General features: G+C 38.6%; 1 protein-coding gene across 1 annotated transcript; it reads right to left on the bottom strand.

Moving 5' to 3' along the window:
- Window positions 1-1,103: 1,103 nt before the first annotated feature.
- LOC137285867 (uncharacterized) lies at window positions 1,104-5,933 on the bottom strand. Its single transcript, XM_067817763.1, has 4 exons — window positions 4,887-5,933; window positions 1,653-1,721; window positions 1,439-1,528; window positions 1,104-1,253 (listed from the first exon to the last, which is right to left on the bottom strand). The coding sequence occupies exons 1-4, from the start codon at window positions 5,931-5,933 to the stop codon at window positions 1,104-1,106; spliced, it is 1,356 nt and encodes a 451-aa protein (XP_067673864.1).
- Window positions 5,934-17,160: the final 11,227 nt, after the last annotated feature.

Raw genomic sequence — 17,160 nt, 5'->3', positions numbered from 1 at the left:
TTCATTCTGGATGAAATGAAACACTTTCGCCCATGGGCCTACCCATTGGCCACTGTTCGCCCATGGGCGAGCGAGTTTAAATTTTGAGTTTTCGAAAAAAATTTATTTCATTTTTTTCATCCTTAGCACACATACATAACAGCTGCCTGTTTAATTTTGCGAAATCGCTTGTGAGAGAGTGGCCACAGTGCTGAGAGTTTCTGGACTTTTGTGAGTCCAGAATTAAATTGTGACGTGTTTTTTGATAATATTGTGAACATCACTTGCAACCAACACCGGTCATAATTGCTCATTGGTTTTGTTTCCATAAACAAAATCAGAAACCTGTGTCAGTTCTGCGAATCTGAATTAAAGCATTTGTCAAAACATAGTGAAACTAACACCAAAATAAATGAGCCACACAGCTACCTTTTCGTGTTCCGACAAAAAATAGCGACTATTCAAAGGTGGCTTTTTACAGACGACAAGTAAAGTAAACAGGCTGATATTAATTACTTATTCTCTCTAGGTGTACAATTTGTGTCGAGAATAAGTATGTAACATTCAGATGACTTCACTCGAATTCTAAATGTATAAAATGGGAAAACGAGTATAGGAATCTAAATTGAGCCTGTCTTATAGGAATATCAGTTGATATTAACTCTGGTGAAAGATCTGGTCACATGTTTTTAAGACACATTTTCAACATTTCAACACTTTATGCGTTTACACGTGTTCCTGAAAGCAAACGTGTTGACATCTATAGAAATATATCATAAGTAACTTTATGAACAACCTATTTAACCATTGACAACAACACTAACATTCATCTGTATGACTCGTGCGTTGAATAAGCTCCATCAATAGGACACACACACAGCTGTCTGTTCATGATTACACATTGTCCAACACACAGCTTCTTAGCTGTCTGATGCGTGTCGGCGTCACACGTAACTCATTGTCATTTCAGGGCTCCTGAGAGTAACACGTCACACAAACAGAACAAAAAGGCAGAAAACGGTTTTACATAGGGTCATGTTCCATTACACATATAGAGCATAATTCAGACGTTTTGAAACCTCAGGACGTTAGTAAGTCCACGTTGAGAGACGATGTTAAAACGTTTATGAACCCGATGATCCGTTGCGAATATCCTCCAACAGTAGAGTAACATTAACCAGTAGATCTTGACACAATGTGCTGAGGCTTGTCTGAGAGTCCGGTTGACGAAACTGCACAGCCACCACAACGTAGGTTACCAAAGTTCCAACAATCTGTAACAATACGGAAGCATGCAGTTTGTAACCCATGTCCGTTAAATTACAAATCTACAGAAACATTTTTGTCCAAACTTCAGTATATAAACATGAGAAAAATACCAAAAACATTTCCACGTGAAATAAAGTTCATGTTTGCTCTTTTATGAAATCTTATGAAAACCCCATAGAAATCCACTTACACTGAGCAGAGTCGGTGGACTGATAGTAAAGAGGCCATACACGTTGTACCCAACTGTTGTCCCAGTCAGTAGGCTTGTGAACTGGTTCACCTGTGACGGAAATGTTCTCGGTTATGAAAATATCTCAAACGCTTCAGCTCATCATTCAATATATTTATGGTATAATCCACTCACTCACTCAAATTTAGCGTTGGGGAGACATTTTTGTACTCACTGCTCTCATGGTTGATTCGTTGAGGTCGTCTGTAGGGATCTTTAGCATGGATTGAAGAGCAGTATGTGCCTGTAATAAACACACGTTAGAGACAGTAACAGTGGTACATTTGTGTTATGTACAAATCATTCATCAAATGGTTCGATCACAAATGCAGGGAGTGTGTGCATGACCTGAAAAAATGCTTCCAATTATCTGTGACTGTTACTGTGGAATATACCAAACCCCTGAATGTCTAGCTCTGTAATGTTCTACCAAACCATACATTGCTGGGCAAATTTTGAATAATGCCGTATCCTACAATTGTACATACAGACCAAAAGAATCAAGAAACAAGTCATTGTGGTTTGAAACCTCTCATTAACAATCAGAATCGATAAAACGGGCTGTCTCATGAAACATGTTAAATCTGTCCACTTTGAATAAACTAATTTAAATACATTCGTCCTGTATGCCAACGTTAACTTGTTATTTCACGTTAATGATATACGCTAGCTAGTTTTGCTGTCCTTCGTTGACAGGGTTTTGATATTATATGCATATTTATCAACCTATGAACTCCTTAAAGACTCTTTCAACGGGTTTCATAATTATCATATCACATGGCTTAGCTTTCAGAAACCCCACATTAGAGGTACGAGGGATTACAATTGTATCGTGTACCCTGATACCAGGGATTACAATTACATCGTGAACCCTCGTAAGAGGGATTGCAAAATTGTAAACCCTCACTGTAACAAAACAAAACTAACTCTCAGAATTTTATTGCCATTGTTTCAAATAAAATCGAAAGTAAGAGTAACACAGCGGACTTCAGTTTCACAATCCTTTCGAGCTGAGTGTTTTACTTCTTGGCTGTCTCCATTCTTCTCAGGTTTTTCATTTTGACATTTCTCCTCCACCTTCCGGGATATGACAGCTCACAGTCGCTCTCTGGTCGTCATGTGTTCGTTTGTATAGACGAACAGCGCCACTTCTGTGACCTAAAAAAATGATGAAATAATAAAATATGAACAGTGTTTTTTTTATTTTTGCTTGCTTATACTAGTATGCAAACTAACCGACATATTATTACTTTGAAATGAAACTGCAACTATCAAGGTACGAAAAATGTAGTTTTAAACGTACACTCATGCTTGATATAAAAAAAAACATCTGTCTGTTCGCATATAGTCTGCTTTGGGACAATCGTGTGGCGGCAGTTGCCATCAGAGAATGGTTGCTTTTCTTCCCTCTAATACCGGCTGCTCTACAGATGCGCTTGACAGAATCTTGGAGCGTGTTATGACCAACCAGAATCCCGTGAAACAATTCCTTTTCTTTGGATTATTTTCAGTGGAGTTAGATAGAACGCATCCTTCCCATCTAGGCGTTTTGGGCTGAAAGCGTATGGAAAATAAATAATAACATACTTGCTCAATAAAATTTAATTGCAAAATCGACTTTCGTCCAAACGTTACATGACAAAACGGTATTGAAACTCACCAAAAAGATTTGTACTTCTCGTATATGCGGACATAGCATCTAGCTGGTTAGTCGGTATTCTCATAGGCCCGTAATTGTTTCCCCTTTAATTTCCTCTGCTTCAGTCCACCTGAGTTGGTCTTCGATATAGAGCAGAAAATGTCTACTACTACCGTGAGTATCGGGGCCTGTAATCTGAGGGTTGCTAACCATTCCCAGACTTCGATGTTCTTTTTTCTACCCGTCAGCGCAAAGGGTAGCCCTGTAAAATTTAAAATTGTAACATTTAAGTTCAACACAACATTCCATAAAACCGATATAAAATATTTATGGGATGGTTTAATGAATTAAACTAACAAACTATGGGTATGTCGTGAACTAATTACTTAACACTGAAAAAATTGGGGCACGGTTAGGTACAAACCAAATGGGGTATACTGCGTCTGATATATCATTTGTTGTTTGAGAACTGTATAAATTGTCAATTCAATACCAGTAAACGTGTACTCACCTATAAGGTATAGTACCGTATCGAGAAGCTTCTGGGGAGTATCGTCACAGAGAATATTTAGGTCCCATAAGATGTTTTCCTCTGTGAATGAGATAACTTCTGTTGATTTCCGAGTAGTTGACCCCAGTCCCATGGCAGACCTCTCTTTCATTGCAGCGTCAAGAGCATTACGGGCGTCCTGAAATTCGTCGTCTTCAAATAGTTTGAAGAATGAGCCATTCGTTTTCAGAACAGATGCAAACGCAGCAAACAATCCATACAGCGTGGTGGATGGATAATAACCACCGCCTTGTTTACGTGCCTCGAAAACAAAGTAGCTAAGTACAGTGTTAATATCGCTGGCAGATGTCTCTAGTAAATTTCCTTACAAGGGTTAACTCTCAGACAAAGCAATGTTTTCGTCCATGCATCTATGTTGTCTTTCCTCCTGCCGTCTTCTAAGAATGGCGAGTGCCTAATTGATTTTCATGTTCGTTCGTTTTGACACAGAACTTTGTATCTCAGCTTATAGTTCTTGTTCGCATAAAGGTTCTCTTAACCGAAAGTTGAAATCGTCGTTGTCATTAGTCTTACCAATATCTTCGGAATACATTTGAAAAGAATTCTGCGTGAGAAAAGTTCTCTTTCGCTGTTTGACTTGTCTGTAGTTCCATCCTTCACGACCGTAAGGCGAAAGTAATTCTGTGCATGTAGCAGGTGACGTGCACGTGACTGAGGTTGAAGCATGCGCATTCAGTGTTAATCCCTCAGTGCACCTTCCCTCGACCGGTTTGCCGGAATGACACGAGTTGTTACGAATCAAATGACGTGTATTGCCTATTTATTATGAAATAGCATATGTCACGTGACGGTTGATAAGTTGGAGAAACCACTCATCCTCGGGTGTGGTAGGGATTGTGAACCCTGATCGTCGGTGAAAATCCTAGGACGCTACGCTACTCGTCCTCGGATTTTCAACTCTGACCTCGTGCTTTCTCCTATACATATTCAGTTTACTATCAGTACTACCAGTTGATGTCTTCGATGCATTCATTGAAACTGTCCGTTAAAACCTCAACATCGATAAACCTCGGTCTATGAGAAAACGGTTAGACGTGATTTTGTGGTATAAATGGAAAGTGGAAAGTAATGATGACACAATGCGATATCATTCATAGGAAAGTGGCATGAATGCGTGAAACGGTCCTGCCACAGGTGTCTAGACATAAGTGCATTATAATTTAGTCCTATAGGATCACAAAGTCAGTCTACATACTCACCTTTACGTTCACTGTCACGCCTATTATGGATAAAGAGATGCATTCCAGGCCACAGCCGAGCAGGATAAAGGTACACAGAGCAACATTACTTTGTGATTCCACGCGTGTCATAATGACATAAACTGAAAAGCATGACAGCGGAAGTGACATGAACAATCCTGTACACAGGTCGAAGGCAATGAAGTTACCAAATCTAGATATTAAACTGCAGATGTGCTTATGCCGTCCTATTATGTCCTTCAATTCTTCGTTTCTTTCATTGTGGCAATCAGGTGCAGTTTGTGACTGGATTCTCTGGCTTTCTTGACACTGTATGTATTGGTCAACGCATCGTTCAAAAATGGTGTTTATCACATCAAGTTCCGAACACAGACAGTATGATCCAATGACTACCCGAATAACAGAGCTCGAGACTGAAGCGCACAAAATGAAATAATTGATCACTGATATTAAATAGTTCAACCAACTCAAAGCTCCATCGACAATACATACAATTTCTCCAACTTCGCGGATGGCCAGGGCGTAGGTTGACATGAAACCAGGTATACAAATCCCAAAGAACATCACAAGCGCTACAAGTATCCTACTTTTCTTAACCATATGTTTCATATTTTCATGAACACCGTACCTTTGTTCATACAAGTAGAAATCCTTCACCCAAGATTGATAAGATCCATCTCGAAAGTTCATCGAGGACCATGTATAACCACTAGATGCTATGATATTCATAGCCAGAAATTGGAAAGCTATAATCCATTCTTTTGACATTGGTTCAAAAAATACAAGTTTATAAGCAAGCATTCCGGTGAAAATCCAAATATACGAGTTTCCGAAAATGCAGTGAAGTATTTGGAACCAGTTCTTTTTGTGACTAAGCCTGAAACGGTAGTCACTGCATGCAATATTCTCCACAGTAACATTTGGACCAGTGCATGCTCCACAAATACGCATGAAGGTTAGCACTGGGTTGAGGATGTGTAGAACAGACGTGGACATCATTGTCTCATCAGACGAAATCGATGCATGCTGTGGCTGAACACGAGACATGGTTACTTACAGAACTCTAGTTATCACTTTAATCCAGTCAGAAGTCTGATTCTGTCACGTCAAATACCGACTTTTACCGCTGAATGAGGTGATGTTAAGTTGATATAACTGACTCAGCAAATGAAATGTACTCAGTATGTATGCATGATGCAGTGGTGCTTGTGTACATTCCACTTCGAAGTAATAGCGTGGTGTAAGTAAAACAGTCCTCGTATGAATATAGGATAAACAAAGCGATCAGAATCAAAAGCCATTGTTTTGCAGAAATATCGAACACATTGTGGATTACATTTCGTCAGTGAAATATGACATGAACACGTATGTGCATCAAGTTGAGTTAAAATGATCTTTGATGGAGCACTATTTGACATTTGGTTCAAGCGCGAGAAATGTCAAATGAAATGACTCAGCAAAAACAATGCCGACTAGGTATATGCTTGATATGTTAGTATATGTATACATAGATGCTTCCTGATAAAGTAATATTTTTAATAAGGTCTTGCGATATTTACTTTCACTTTAACACTTCATCCAAGCGTTATTTAATGCACTTTTATCTTTGTGATGTCTGACGGTAACAGCAATGCAAATGGAGCATATTGAGGATTGAAAGAACAATAAAGTACATGAAATATAAGAAAACATAACACACAGACACAAACAATCTAAATTTATCAAACCTGTGTAGACACTTAAGGATTCAAACTCAGAGATTAGTGACATGTATCCAACGTGCATGCACATGCCACGTTAAGTGACGTCAGTGGTTTTGTCCTTGAGACGTGCATCCCGTAAAAAGAAACAGAGCAAATGAATGCCACACAATACAGTCACTTTGGAAAGATCAACCCCTGCTCTTGCGATCGTTCAAAACATTTAACGACTATTCAAACGCATAGTATGCCAAGGCTAACGTTTGCACAACGTCATGAGACCTTTGTTATGGTCCTTGGGGGAATGTTTCAAAGACAAGTGGCTGCACATGTCCACTGCCACCGGAACACCATTTTTGCACTGGTGAGACGGTACCAGAACACGAATCGATCTTCCACATTCTGGACGTCCACGTGTAACAACGCCAAGACAGGACAGATGGATAAGGGTGTCCCATCTTTGCCACAGGTTTCAGACTGCAGTGATGACTGCCCGGACCATCCCAGAACTTCCGCGTATCATCCCAGCAAAGTTCGACAACGTTAACGTCATCACGGGATCAGACCACGACGTCCCGCCAGACGATCCTTCGGTGATCCACCGATCTCCTTCGGTGATTGTTCGGGGCAATGTAACTGGTGTGGGCTACAGGGATCAGATTCTTCGACCTGTGGCAGTTCCTTTTCTACCCTGGGTCATGGCCCTGGGATAACATTCCAACTTTACAATGCCCCCCCTCATACGGCAAGGGTGGCTATGAATTTCTTGCAACACCACAATGTTGACTTACTGCTTTGGCCTGTAAATTCACCGGATCTCTCCCCGAGATAACATGTTTCGGACGAGACGGATCGAAGTTTACACCGTCCCCCTCATCCGCCAGATAACATCCTTGACCATGCAACAAAACTTGAGAGAATCTGGTGTGACATCCCACAAGCCTTCCTTGCATGTTTGATTGGCTCTATCCGTCGTCGATGCACTGCTGTTCTTAATGCCGATAGTGGACATACCCGTTACTGAGCTCGTGACGTCATTGATTGATTTTTCAATCGACATTCTCCCAAGTTGTTATGATGAAATGAATGAAATAATTGATAACTGATATCAAATAGTTCCACCACCACTAAGCTTCGTTGACAACAAATGGAATTTCTCCAACCTCGCGGATGGCGTGGGCATAGCTTGACATACAAATTCCAGTGAATATCACAAACGCTACAAGTATCCTACTTTACTTAACCATGTTTCCTTTTCATATTTTCTTTATTCTTTATTCGCGGAATGTGTGTAGGCAATTGGTCCATAACACAACATTACTTGCTTGCAGCCATATTTGATTGACGGTGCTTTACAGCATGATAGATAATCATTGCTACATGACTGATGACAGATGTGTTATTTGAGGACATCAATGTATTCAAATTCAGCAGAGAAGGATATGGATAAAACTTGGTAGGAATGCATTTAGTGCAGTGCGCAAAGAGTTGTACGCAGTACACACTAAAATGAAGTGATACTCGTCTTCAATATATCAATTATCATACATATTACATAACCTGTAATATCTAGGCTTATTTATGTATCTACCTGTCTCGATAGTAAACTGATGGGAACAGCATATTTTCCTATTTTCACCATAACATTGTTCACACAAATAAAAATCCTTCACCCAAGATTGATGTGATCAATCCCGAAAGTTCAGTGAGGACCATGTACAAGTGCTAGATGCTGCAATATTGAGAGCCAGGAATTGAAAAGCGATACTCCATTCTCTTGACACTCGTTCAAAGAAGGGAAGTTTAGAAGCAAGTATTCCAATGAAAATCCAAATATACGAGTTTCCGAGAACGCACTGAGGTGTCTGGAGCCAGTTCTCTCTGTGAAGTCACAAAATACAGTAACAGTAACACATGGACCAGTGCAGCAGTATGAAACGGTTGTTACTACACCCAGTGTTCTCCACAGTAACACTTACACCAGTGCATACTCCACAAAGAGACATCAAGGTTATCATTGGGTTAAGGATGTGTAGAACAGACCTGGGGTTAGTAGTTTCTTTGTTCCCATCGAAGGAAGGTATTACATGCTGTGGCTGAACACGAGACATAATACGAGTAATTGTAGAGAGTCTTCTTGCTTCATTCCTGCCAAGAGGTTGATTATATCACGTCAGATGCCGACTTGTATTGAGGAATCTGGACAGATTGACTTGATTCGCTGGTTATCATTGGATTAAGGATGTGTAGAACAAACCTGGGGTTAGTTGGTTCTTTGGTCTTCTCAGGCGAAGTGGATACATGCTGTGGCTGAACACGAGACGACATGAATGTAGATAGACCTCTTCCTCCACGTCATTCCAGCCTGCAGTCTGATCATGTCCTGTCAAATGCCGACTTTTATCGAGGAATGGAGAGATGTTAAGTTGATCTACATTGGAATTTGAACGTAGTCAAGGGACATGGATGGTTCCGTGCTGTGCATTTACATGACTCCTCGAGCTTAAAGCATGATGGACTTGAAAAACGCCACGAATGGATATAGGACAAGCAAATTTATCAGAATGAAAGGCAACGTTTTGCAGACATTGAGTTTGTGCAAACTAAGAGAAATATAAATTCTGATGAATATAAAACACGATTTTGTAGATAACAGCCTGCCACCTAAAGTCCGATGTATTGTTTAGTACCAGGAGTTGGTCCTCTAGATGACAACAAATGATATACGAAGTGGGGGTAACTATTGGCTGTGTGGTCTGTCATCCGGTACTAAACGTAGTTCTTTACTCACTTTTCCATCTTGATACTGCTCATACAGTCGTCGTGAACTCTCCCTCACTGACACATAGAAGGGATGTGATTTTGCTAACAATGAAGTCTCTTGAACCAAAACAGTTATTATAATTTTACGAACTGAACTGTGTTTTGCAGAGACACGCGAACAATGAATGAAACAATATATGTTCGGTTCTTGGAAATATATACCAAAAGAGTGTATTTGGTCAGCATGTCCCATGCGACTGAACCACTTGCAATTTTTTATCACATGTTTTTTATGAACACATGTACACGAAGAAGTAACTAATATATTCTTACATTTCATCATCTGTCATGTTTTCAGTATATACGTGACTGTGATTGGTTAATTTATCTATTAATCTGTGCATAATAACGTTTCTGATTTTCTACTCTGCATTCATACCAGTTTGTGATTTGGAACAACTTTCGTTTACCCTCAATCCTGGGAGACACCAAACACACCTACCGATACAATGGCGGGCTATTGAGTCTATCTGTGGGGAATTGCACATCTGTTTTCCAGTATGCATTCAGCGATAATTATCTCAACTGTTCACATGCGCAATTCACGGAAACAGATGATCATATGCACACATTACTTGACAAACGCATGAAAATACTTAATAGCGCAAAGCCGAAAGATCTTCTGCTTTGGGCAAAAATATCATCAGCCTGAAGAAATATGTTAAAGTAAATGTATAGACATTATGGGTTTCCTAATCATGAAAAAGTTGAAGCTATTCGATGTCGTTTGGTATATCTGCTTATGACCCAATTACGGAGGATACATCACCGTCGAACGCTGATGGAAAGCCTTTACTCAACATTAATACATTAATGTAGACAGTTAGAGGGGCACAGAGGCTATTTCCAACATTCCTGCTGGAAACATCACATACAACACTTGCATTCACTGAAGGCTGTCTTCAATGAGGTTGTGAAATGCAAGAAAACTGACTCGGAATCGGTTTACCTAGACACAGACAATGGTATCCTGTTTCATGTCTCAAAATTCCATCCCCACCAATCCAGCCTTTTTTAGGAGTCTCTAGAAAATGCCAGCAAATGTGCTTTAATTTAGTACACTTTGCAGACACAAAGTCACAAAGACTATCAAAAATGTCAATTCTATCGACAGATTTGAAGTTGACCACACATTTCACCAATAACCACAGTAAAAACCACAGTTACTCTTCTGTTGCACGCCGGAGTACAGGGGCGTGAAATCACTAAGAAGTCAAAGCACCTTAGCTCTTCGATTTTACAAGGTGTCAATAATCAGATTTCCACTACTTCATCACAGTCATAAAACCAAATGGAACTTGCAGTCTGTTAGAAGTTCTCCTGCTGCATGTTTGCAAATATCCAGTTGCAAAGTCACGGTAAACATTTACTTCTGTTAACTTTTATTTTTTCGGTACTAACAGTTTAACCAGCCGTTACCCCTTGATGACTGATGCCACTTGCTATGGGATGCGAGAAATCAGACTAAGGAGAGAGTTCCAATTGCAAATGTTTAAATGTCACGTTAGAGTGAATGTTTTTTGCTTAGTTCATGGCTATTTTAACTCCATTTTATTACTTTATTACAGTCGTGAAATACCACTTTATGACACAGACTACGTGTAATAGGTAAAATTGCCCCTAACATTAAAAGGCACTGACCAGTTGTTGTCTGTTTACGAATTGGCAAGCCTATCACGAACGTCACTTCGTTTCGGGATGACATAACCACACCATGAGAAGAGAACAGAGCCACTGCATTATGGCTCGCATCGGTCATATCCTCAGACGACCCGAACATCACTGTTAACCAACTGCGACACTCTGTGACATTAACTCGCAGGACGAATGGATGAAATGATCCAGGTTGATACTGAACATTTGACTAAGGTTATGATTCGTCGAATCTGTAGTTTACTTGAGAATAGGTTCGGATTCACGCGAGATGCAATATAAATGACATGATACATAAAAGTCTACGCTAATCTAAGAAAGGCTCTCTCAGTAAATTTCCCTTGTCACACTGTTAAACTTTAAACCTTATACATAAAAAGGGGCATTGTACCAATCCTGATAATAAGAGGTATCTCCCTTATGAATATTCTCGGTTAAGCTTGTAATACTGTTCTAAATACGACTATCAAAATGGACAAATATGAAAGGTGTTATTCTTGAATCGCATGTAGGTTTTAGAAAAATACTTAACGTCAGATCATATATTTACTGTGCTTGTCCAAGTAGAAAAATGCTTCCAAAAGCGGAAGTTATATGTTGCTTTTGTTGATTTTCGGAGAGCTTTCGATTCTGTTGATCGTACAAAACTTTGGTACTGTTTAGTTAATTCTGGGCTTAAAGGGAAAATATACTATGTTCTGAAAGCAATGTTCTGATAATGTGAAAACTTGCGTATGCTGCGGTGATGATTTCATTGACCATTTTGACTGAGACAAGGTTTTGTGTTCTCAGCCCTATCCTTTTTATCAATGACTTATACTACGAAATCGTTGCAAATGGAAAGCATGGTGTCCAAGTGTTTCTGGATCTAATATGCCGATGATGTTATTCTTCTATCAGAATCAGTTGTTGGACTTCAGACACAATGAAATATTTTAGGACGTTACACAAAGACATGGAACGTATCCGTGAACCTTGATAAAACACATATGATCAAATGAAAGATGGAGTTTTGATAATCAAGTTTAAGAAATCAGTACACATATCTAGGTTTTATGTTTAATACAACCATTAATTTGAAAAAGTTGATTTGCTGAACTGGCATTGCGAGCAAGTAAAGCATTAATTAGTTCATTGACAGTTGTGCCTAACTTTGGCATGTTGACACCTAAAATATTTTTTAAGATATTTGATTCACAAATACAGCTTACCTTACTCTACATATCCGACATATTGCGATTCCAGCGTTTTGAAAGCATCGAAAAAATACATCTACTAGCGTGTAAAAGGTTTCTTTGTGTTGGGCAGTCAACACCAACATGTGTGGTCTATGGTGAATGTGGGAGATGTCCTTTGTATATAAAAGATTATTTTAGAAGAACCGATTCACCCAATCAAACATGGTGCTTTTGTGTTTGAGCACCCTGTATTTTGCTTTTTTCAATAATGTTTCATTTGACGCAGTCAATAACTATTGAATCGGTCTCTTCAGTGCAAGTTCCAACATGCCATTTAAAGTGTCCATGAAGCACAGACAAGGTTGCATTTGTCTGAGAGTTTAAATGACGTCACCATGTATATATCTGACAATCAAATTTAAGAGTGTCCCCACACTTTTTGTTTGTACACGTGACAACGCGAAACCACTTTCTTTCATTCAGTGTAAGTTATTGCTCATTCATGATCAGTCGTCAATGTGCTCCAAAGGACTTGATATTACTGCCAGGCACCCAAGGGACAAACGTGTATTACATGGATCCAGATGGAGTGTTAGAGTGAGCGCAAATACTACGAGATTACAAAATAGCCTACTTCAAAACACTTATATGTTCTGATCAATTTGCCATCCTATTTCCATAAGAGATATTTTTCAGAGTCAGTAATAGCAATTTAACATTACCTCGTTTGTCGATAAAGGTCGGCGTTTGGTGTGACTTAATCAGACTGCTGACTGTATTGATGGGAAGCAAGGGTAGATTCGACAATTTTTTAAAAAATGTTTAACTTGTCGTAAACATGTTTCTATAGATTAATTTACATTGTTGATTTAAACATATTCCCAAATGTGAACGAGATTGGGGACAAGGTATCCAAGGTATCCAACTTAAAATACGTACAGTTTTAAATATATACATCTTAGAAAAGAATAGAGAGAAGAGATGTGAAAATGAAAGTAACGTAATTTATGTAATCGCACAAAAAGTTTTGACTGTTGAATATAAGTTTGCACACATTTAAAAACGTATTTATTCTGTTCAGGTGTCTTATCAGGACTTCCATATAATATCAGTGGCAGTGTGATTGGAAAGTCATGTTTTACTCTACTTTTTAGATTTAACATTAATATCTCTCTTTGAATGTTGCAAAATTTACATTCCATTAGGAAGTGATGAAAAATTTTCACAAGCATTGCCACAGTAACATTGACTGTTGTTGGTCAATGAGAATGTGACTTAATAAATCTTTTCCTAACGCTTTTATAAACGCTTTTGACAATATCACCATAGATTAACCTGATTATATTAATAGATTAACTGCTATAATTGTGTTGCACTATCACTGAATTTAAAATATGAGACCTGTCTTGTAACCGAATGGTCTTGGCATGAGATTACTATTGGTCAAACTTTCTCTGTTTTTACGTGGATCAAGAGCGTTTCTTCAGTGTTTTCTCTGCTAGGCTGATGATAAAATGAGTGAGTGAGTGTGCTCACATGCTAGAGATCCCGACAGTTCACATCAGCGAAACAATCATGAGAACAGTGAGTACAAAGAATTTAGGAATTCGGAATTTAGATTTCAGTGCATGTGTTCTTGTACGGTTTTCTTTGTTCATTCTGCTTTGAACTTTAAAGCTCGTTTCCCGTAAAAACTGATTTTAGTAATATTCTGTTGGTTTTTTTTCAAAATATATATTGGACAAAACAAAAATCACTGGTTGAGTCCTTTGCTCTTTTTACGCATGACAGTACTCTGTCATTTCTTGTGTGCCAGTGGATGGTGATAGTCATTCAGCAATCATATTAACCGAAATATATTCGATGTGATTTCAGCTTCTTATTGCACACAATGATTTGAGGAGTTTCAGATTATTTTCAAAACGGTGATAACTTTGTCCCAGGAGAACCAGTTGACAAGCCTGCTAACTGGGACAATGGTTACAATGTGTATGGCCTCTTTACTATCAGCCCACCGACTGTCCTCAGTGTAAGTTGATTTATACATGATTTTATCAGACGATCTCAAAAGAAAACAGACATAAAATGAACTTTACCTGGAACTGTGACTAGTGTTTCTGTAGACCTTCGTTACAATTAGAGTGAAGTGTTCAAACTTTATGCTTTGATCTTGTTACAGATAGTTGGAACTTTGGTGACCTACGTTGTGGTGGTTCTGCAGTTTCGTTCACTGGACTCTCAGACAAGTCTTAGATCATTGTGCCAGGACCTAGTGGATAATGTTACTCGGTTGTTGGAAGATATGCGCAACGCATCATCATGTTCATAAATGTTTTCATATAGTGTATCATCTTGGACATAGTGACGGTCAGTTGTATCGTGAAGTTACAATATGTTTGTATTATGCTTCATGTGTATCAGAACATGCTTCATCTAAAACCATTTTTCATTCTTAATGTTCAGTTTAGAGTTAATTGTTACTCTCTGAGATTGTAATGAGCCATGTACATACGATCATCATCGTCAGTCTACACATTCTCCCTTAGATTCCATAATGCCTCTACGTCTATCAATGTAAGACGCTTCAACAAAATTTCATTTTTAAGATTTCTACTGATCATCATGACAAAGCAAGCATTCGAGCACAAAGAACCTTTTGGGATGAAACTATGTGAGCAACTATGTCTCCAAATTAGTTGTTATTAAATTGTAAACATTTAACATATCGCATCTCAACTGTCAGGTGATGGACGACGACACTGTATTTCAGGTCGACAGTAAGCAGGTATGGGTTTGTTGCAACATTTCAAACAACATTCGTGCATGGAACTATACGCATATGTGTCTCACACGTTTCAAAATTCCAAATGGTTCCTAATGCTCCAATGCTTGCGTTGACAGAGAAGTACGATGCACGGATCCAAATATTCCTTCGCAGGAGTCATGTGACATGAAAGAATGTGTCTCGAGTAAAGCATGTTACCGGTATTGTTGATCCACTCGTTTCGTTCTGAGGACTATTTTGAACAATGTTTTCTGGCGTTGATTAAATGCATTGATCTTTTGTGTCAGCATTCGGAAATTCATAATGGTAAAATGAATCCACTGAAATATTTTAACATGGTCAAGTTCGGCGTTTAACAAGTTGCACACAAACATGTATTTGTTTTCCTGAGTATGAATTGACTATTACTAGATACAGGGGCTTGGTGCCATCGCATCAGTCACTTCCATTTGCGCTATTAGCTGCTGAACAGAAGAATTTCATGCGTACCATTTCGTGGAGTAAGGTAGTTGTTTGTGGCTCTTTAGAGAACACTAAAATCGCACATTTCGCCATTATATCTTTACAAACTCACCTGTGGCTTTCGTGTATGTATAAATATATCTTTTGGTTGACAATTTAATTCTAAGAACCTTTCCTTAAATGCCTTGTATCTACATTTCTAGTGTTTTCTCTTTGCGATGCTTCCTTACATGAAGTCTGGTCCCTCTATTCTGAATGTCAATTGACCCGTGACCTGAAATGTATCTGTCCCTGTATAAAGTAACGGTTGAACATCTGTTATAAGGTGTTTATAGTAGAAGACTTGGGCATTTTCTCACCTTTTCTTGTCTTGAGATAAGACTTGTGATTGACCAGCGAAATAGAACGTAGACAATCGATAATGTGCATTATTATATTGAATAAATAATAAACAAAGTTACAATTAATGACTATACACGTCTATCAAAATCTAACCTATTAACTCACCCATTATCGACATTCCCCAGTCAAAGCAGGTGCAGTGATTGAAGATTGCAATTGTTGACAGCGAAGAAAGTTTAATGTTAGATTAGTGGTAGATCTCGTAAGTGCTACAAGTACAAGAAGTGAGTTCAAATCCATAATAGCTAAAAATTATTTTGCTTACTTTTTAACATAAATTTACACACACAAATGCACGTTCATAACATATGTGAATGCATTTTTTTCGCTTCTCCTACAGGTTCAGGTGTCATCCATCCTGTTGGGCAGTTCTGTAGGATACTTAGTTGTATTCAACAGAATCATTGGTCAACAGACGGTAGTGTTAAACAAACATTCTGTTGAGAAGTTACTCAGCTCCACACAACGCTGATGATACTTGCCACCAAGACCCACCATAACTACAGAACGTTTTTGTGTGAATAAACGTGATGAGAAACCTGTGTCAACTGTGCGTAAGTATATTTGACATTCGAATTGACAGATGACAATTAAACTTAATACCAATAATACATTAATACCAGTTCTAAGTCAGTTCACAACCTGTAAACATGCTGATAGGAATTACTTATTCTCTGAAAGGTGTACAATTTTTGTCAAGAACAATAATGTAACATTCAGATGACTTCACTCAAATGCAAAATGTTTAAAATGGGAAAACACAGAGTGCAGGAATCACGCCGAATGGTTTTTATGCACATGTTTATTTGAGAAACATTTCGACAATGTATGCGTTTACATGTTCCTGAAGCAAACATGTGTTGACATCGATTCTCATGAAGAAATATGTCATCAAAAACTTTACGGACAACCTATTTAACCATTGACAACATTAAGACTGATCAGTTTCATTCGTGTGTTCAATATGATCCACCTATAAGGACACACACAAAGCTGTCTGTTCATGATTACAAATTATCCAGGCCGCATTGTCCAGCACAAAGCTGCTTAGCTGTCTGACGTGTGAACCACGGCGTCATACATATCTCTTTACCATTTCAGAGCTCCTAAACAGTTGTTACTGAGAGTAACACGTCACACAAACAGAGAACAAAATGGCAGAAAACGGTTTTACATAGGGTGATGTTCCATTACACATATAGAGCATAATTCAGACGTTTTGAAACCTCAGGACGTTAGTAGGTCCACGTTGAGAGACGATGTGAAAACGT

Source organism: Haliotis asinina, chromosome 1 (genome assembly GCF_037392515.1).
Source record: "Haliotis asinina isolate JCU_RB_2024 chromosome 1, JCU_Hal_asi_v2, whole genome shotgun sequence".
NCBI lineage: Eukaryota > Metazoa > Mollusca > Gastropoda > Lepetellida > Haliotidae > Haliotis > Haliotis asinina.
Note: the sequence above shows the minus strand (reverse complement) of the source record. Positions and strands in the feature narration are given on the sequence as shown.

What these genes read in the sequence shown, in the direction of transcription:
- LOC137285867 (XM_067817763.1), bottom strand. Translation starts at nt 5,933, where the DNA reads ATGTCTCGTGTTCAGCCACAGCATGCATCGATTTCGTCTGATGAGACA. An exon ending in ACGAATCAACCATGAGAGCA is followed by an intron (nt 1,529 to 1,652) that starts GTGAGTACAAAA and finishes TTTCCGTCACAG; the next exon opens with GTGAACCAGTTCACAAGCCT. An exon ending in GTCCACCGACTCTGCTCAGT is followed by an intron (nt 1,254 to 1,438) that starts GTAAGTGGATTT and finishes GTATTGTTACAG; the next exon opens with ATTGTTGGAACTTTGGTAAC.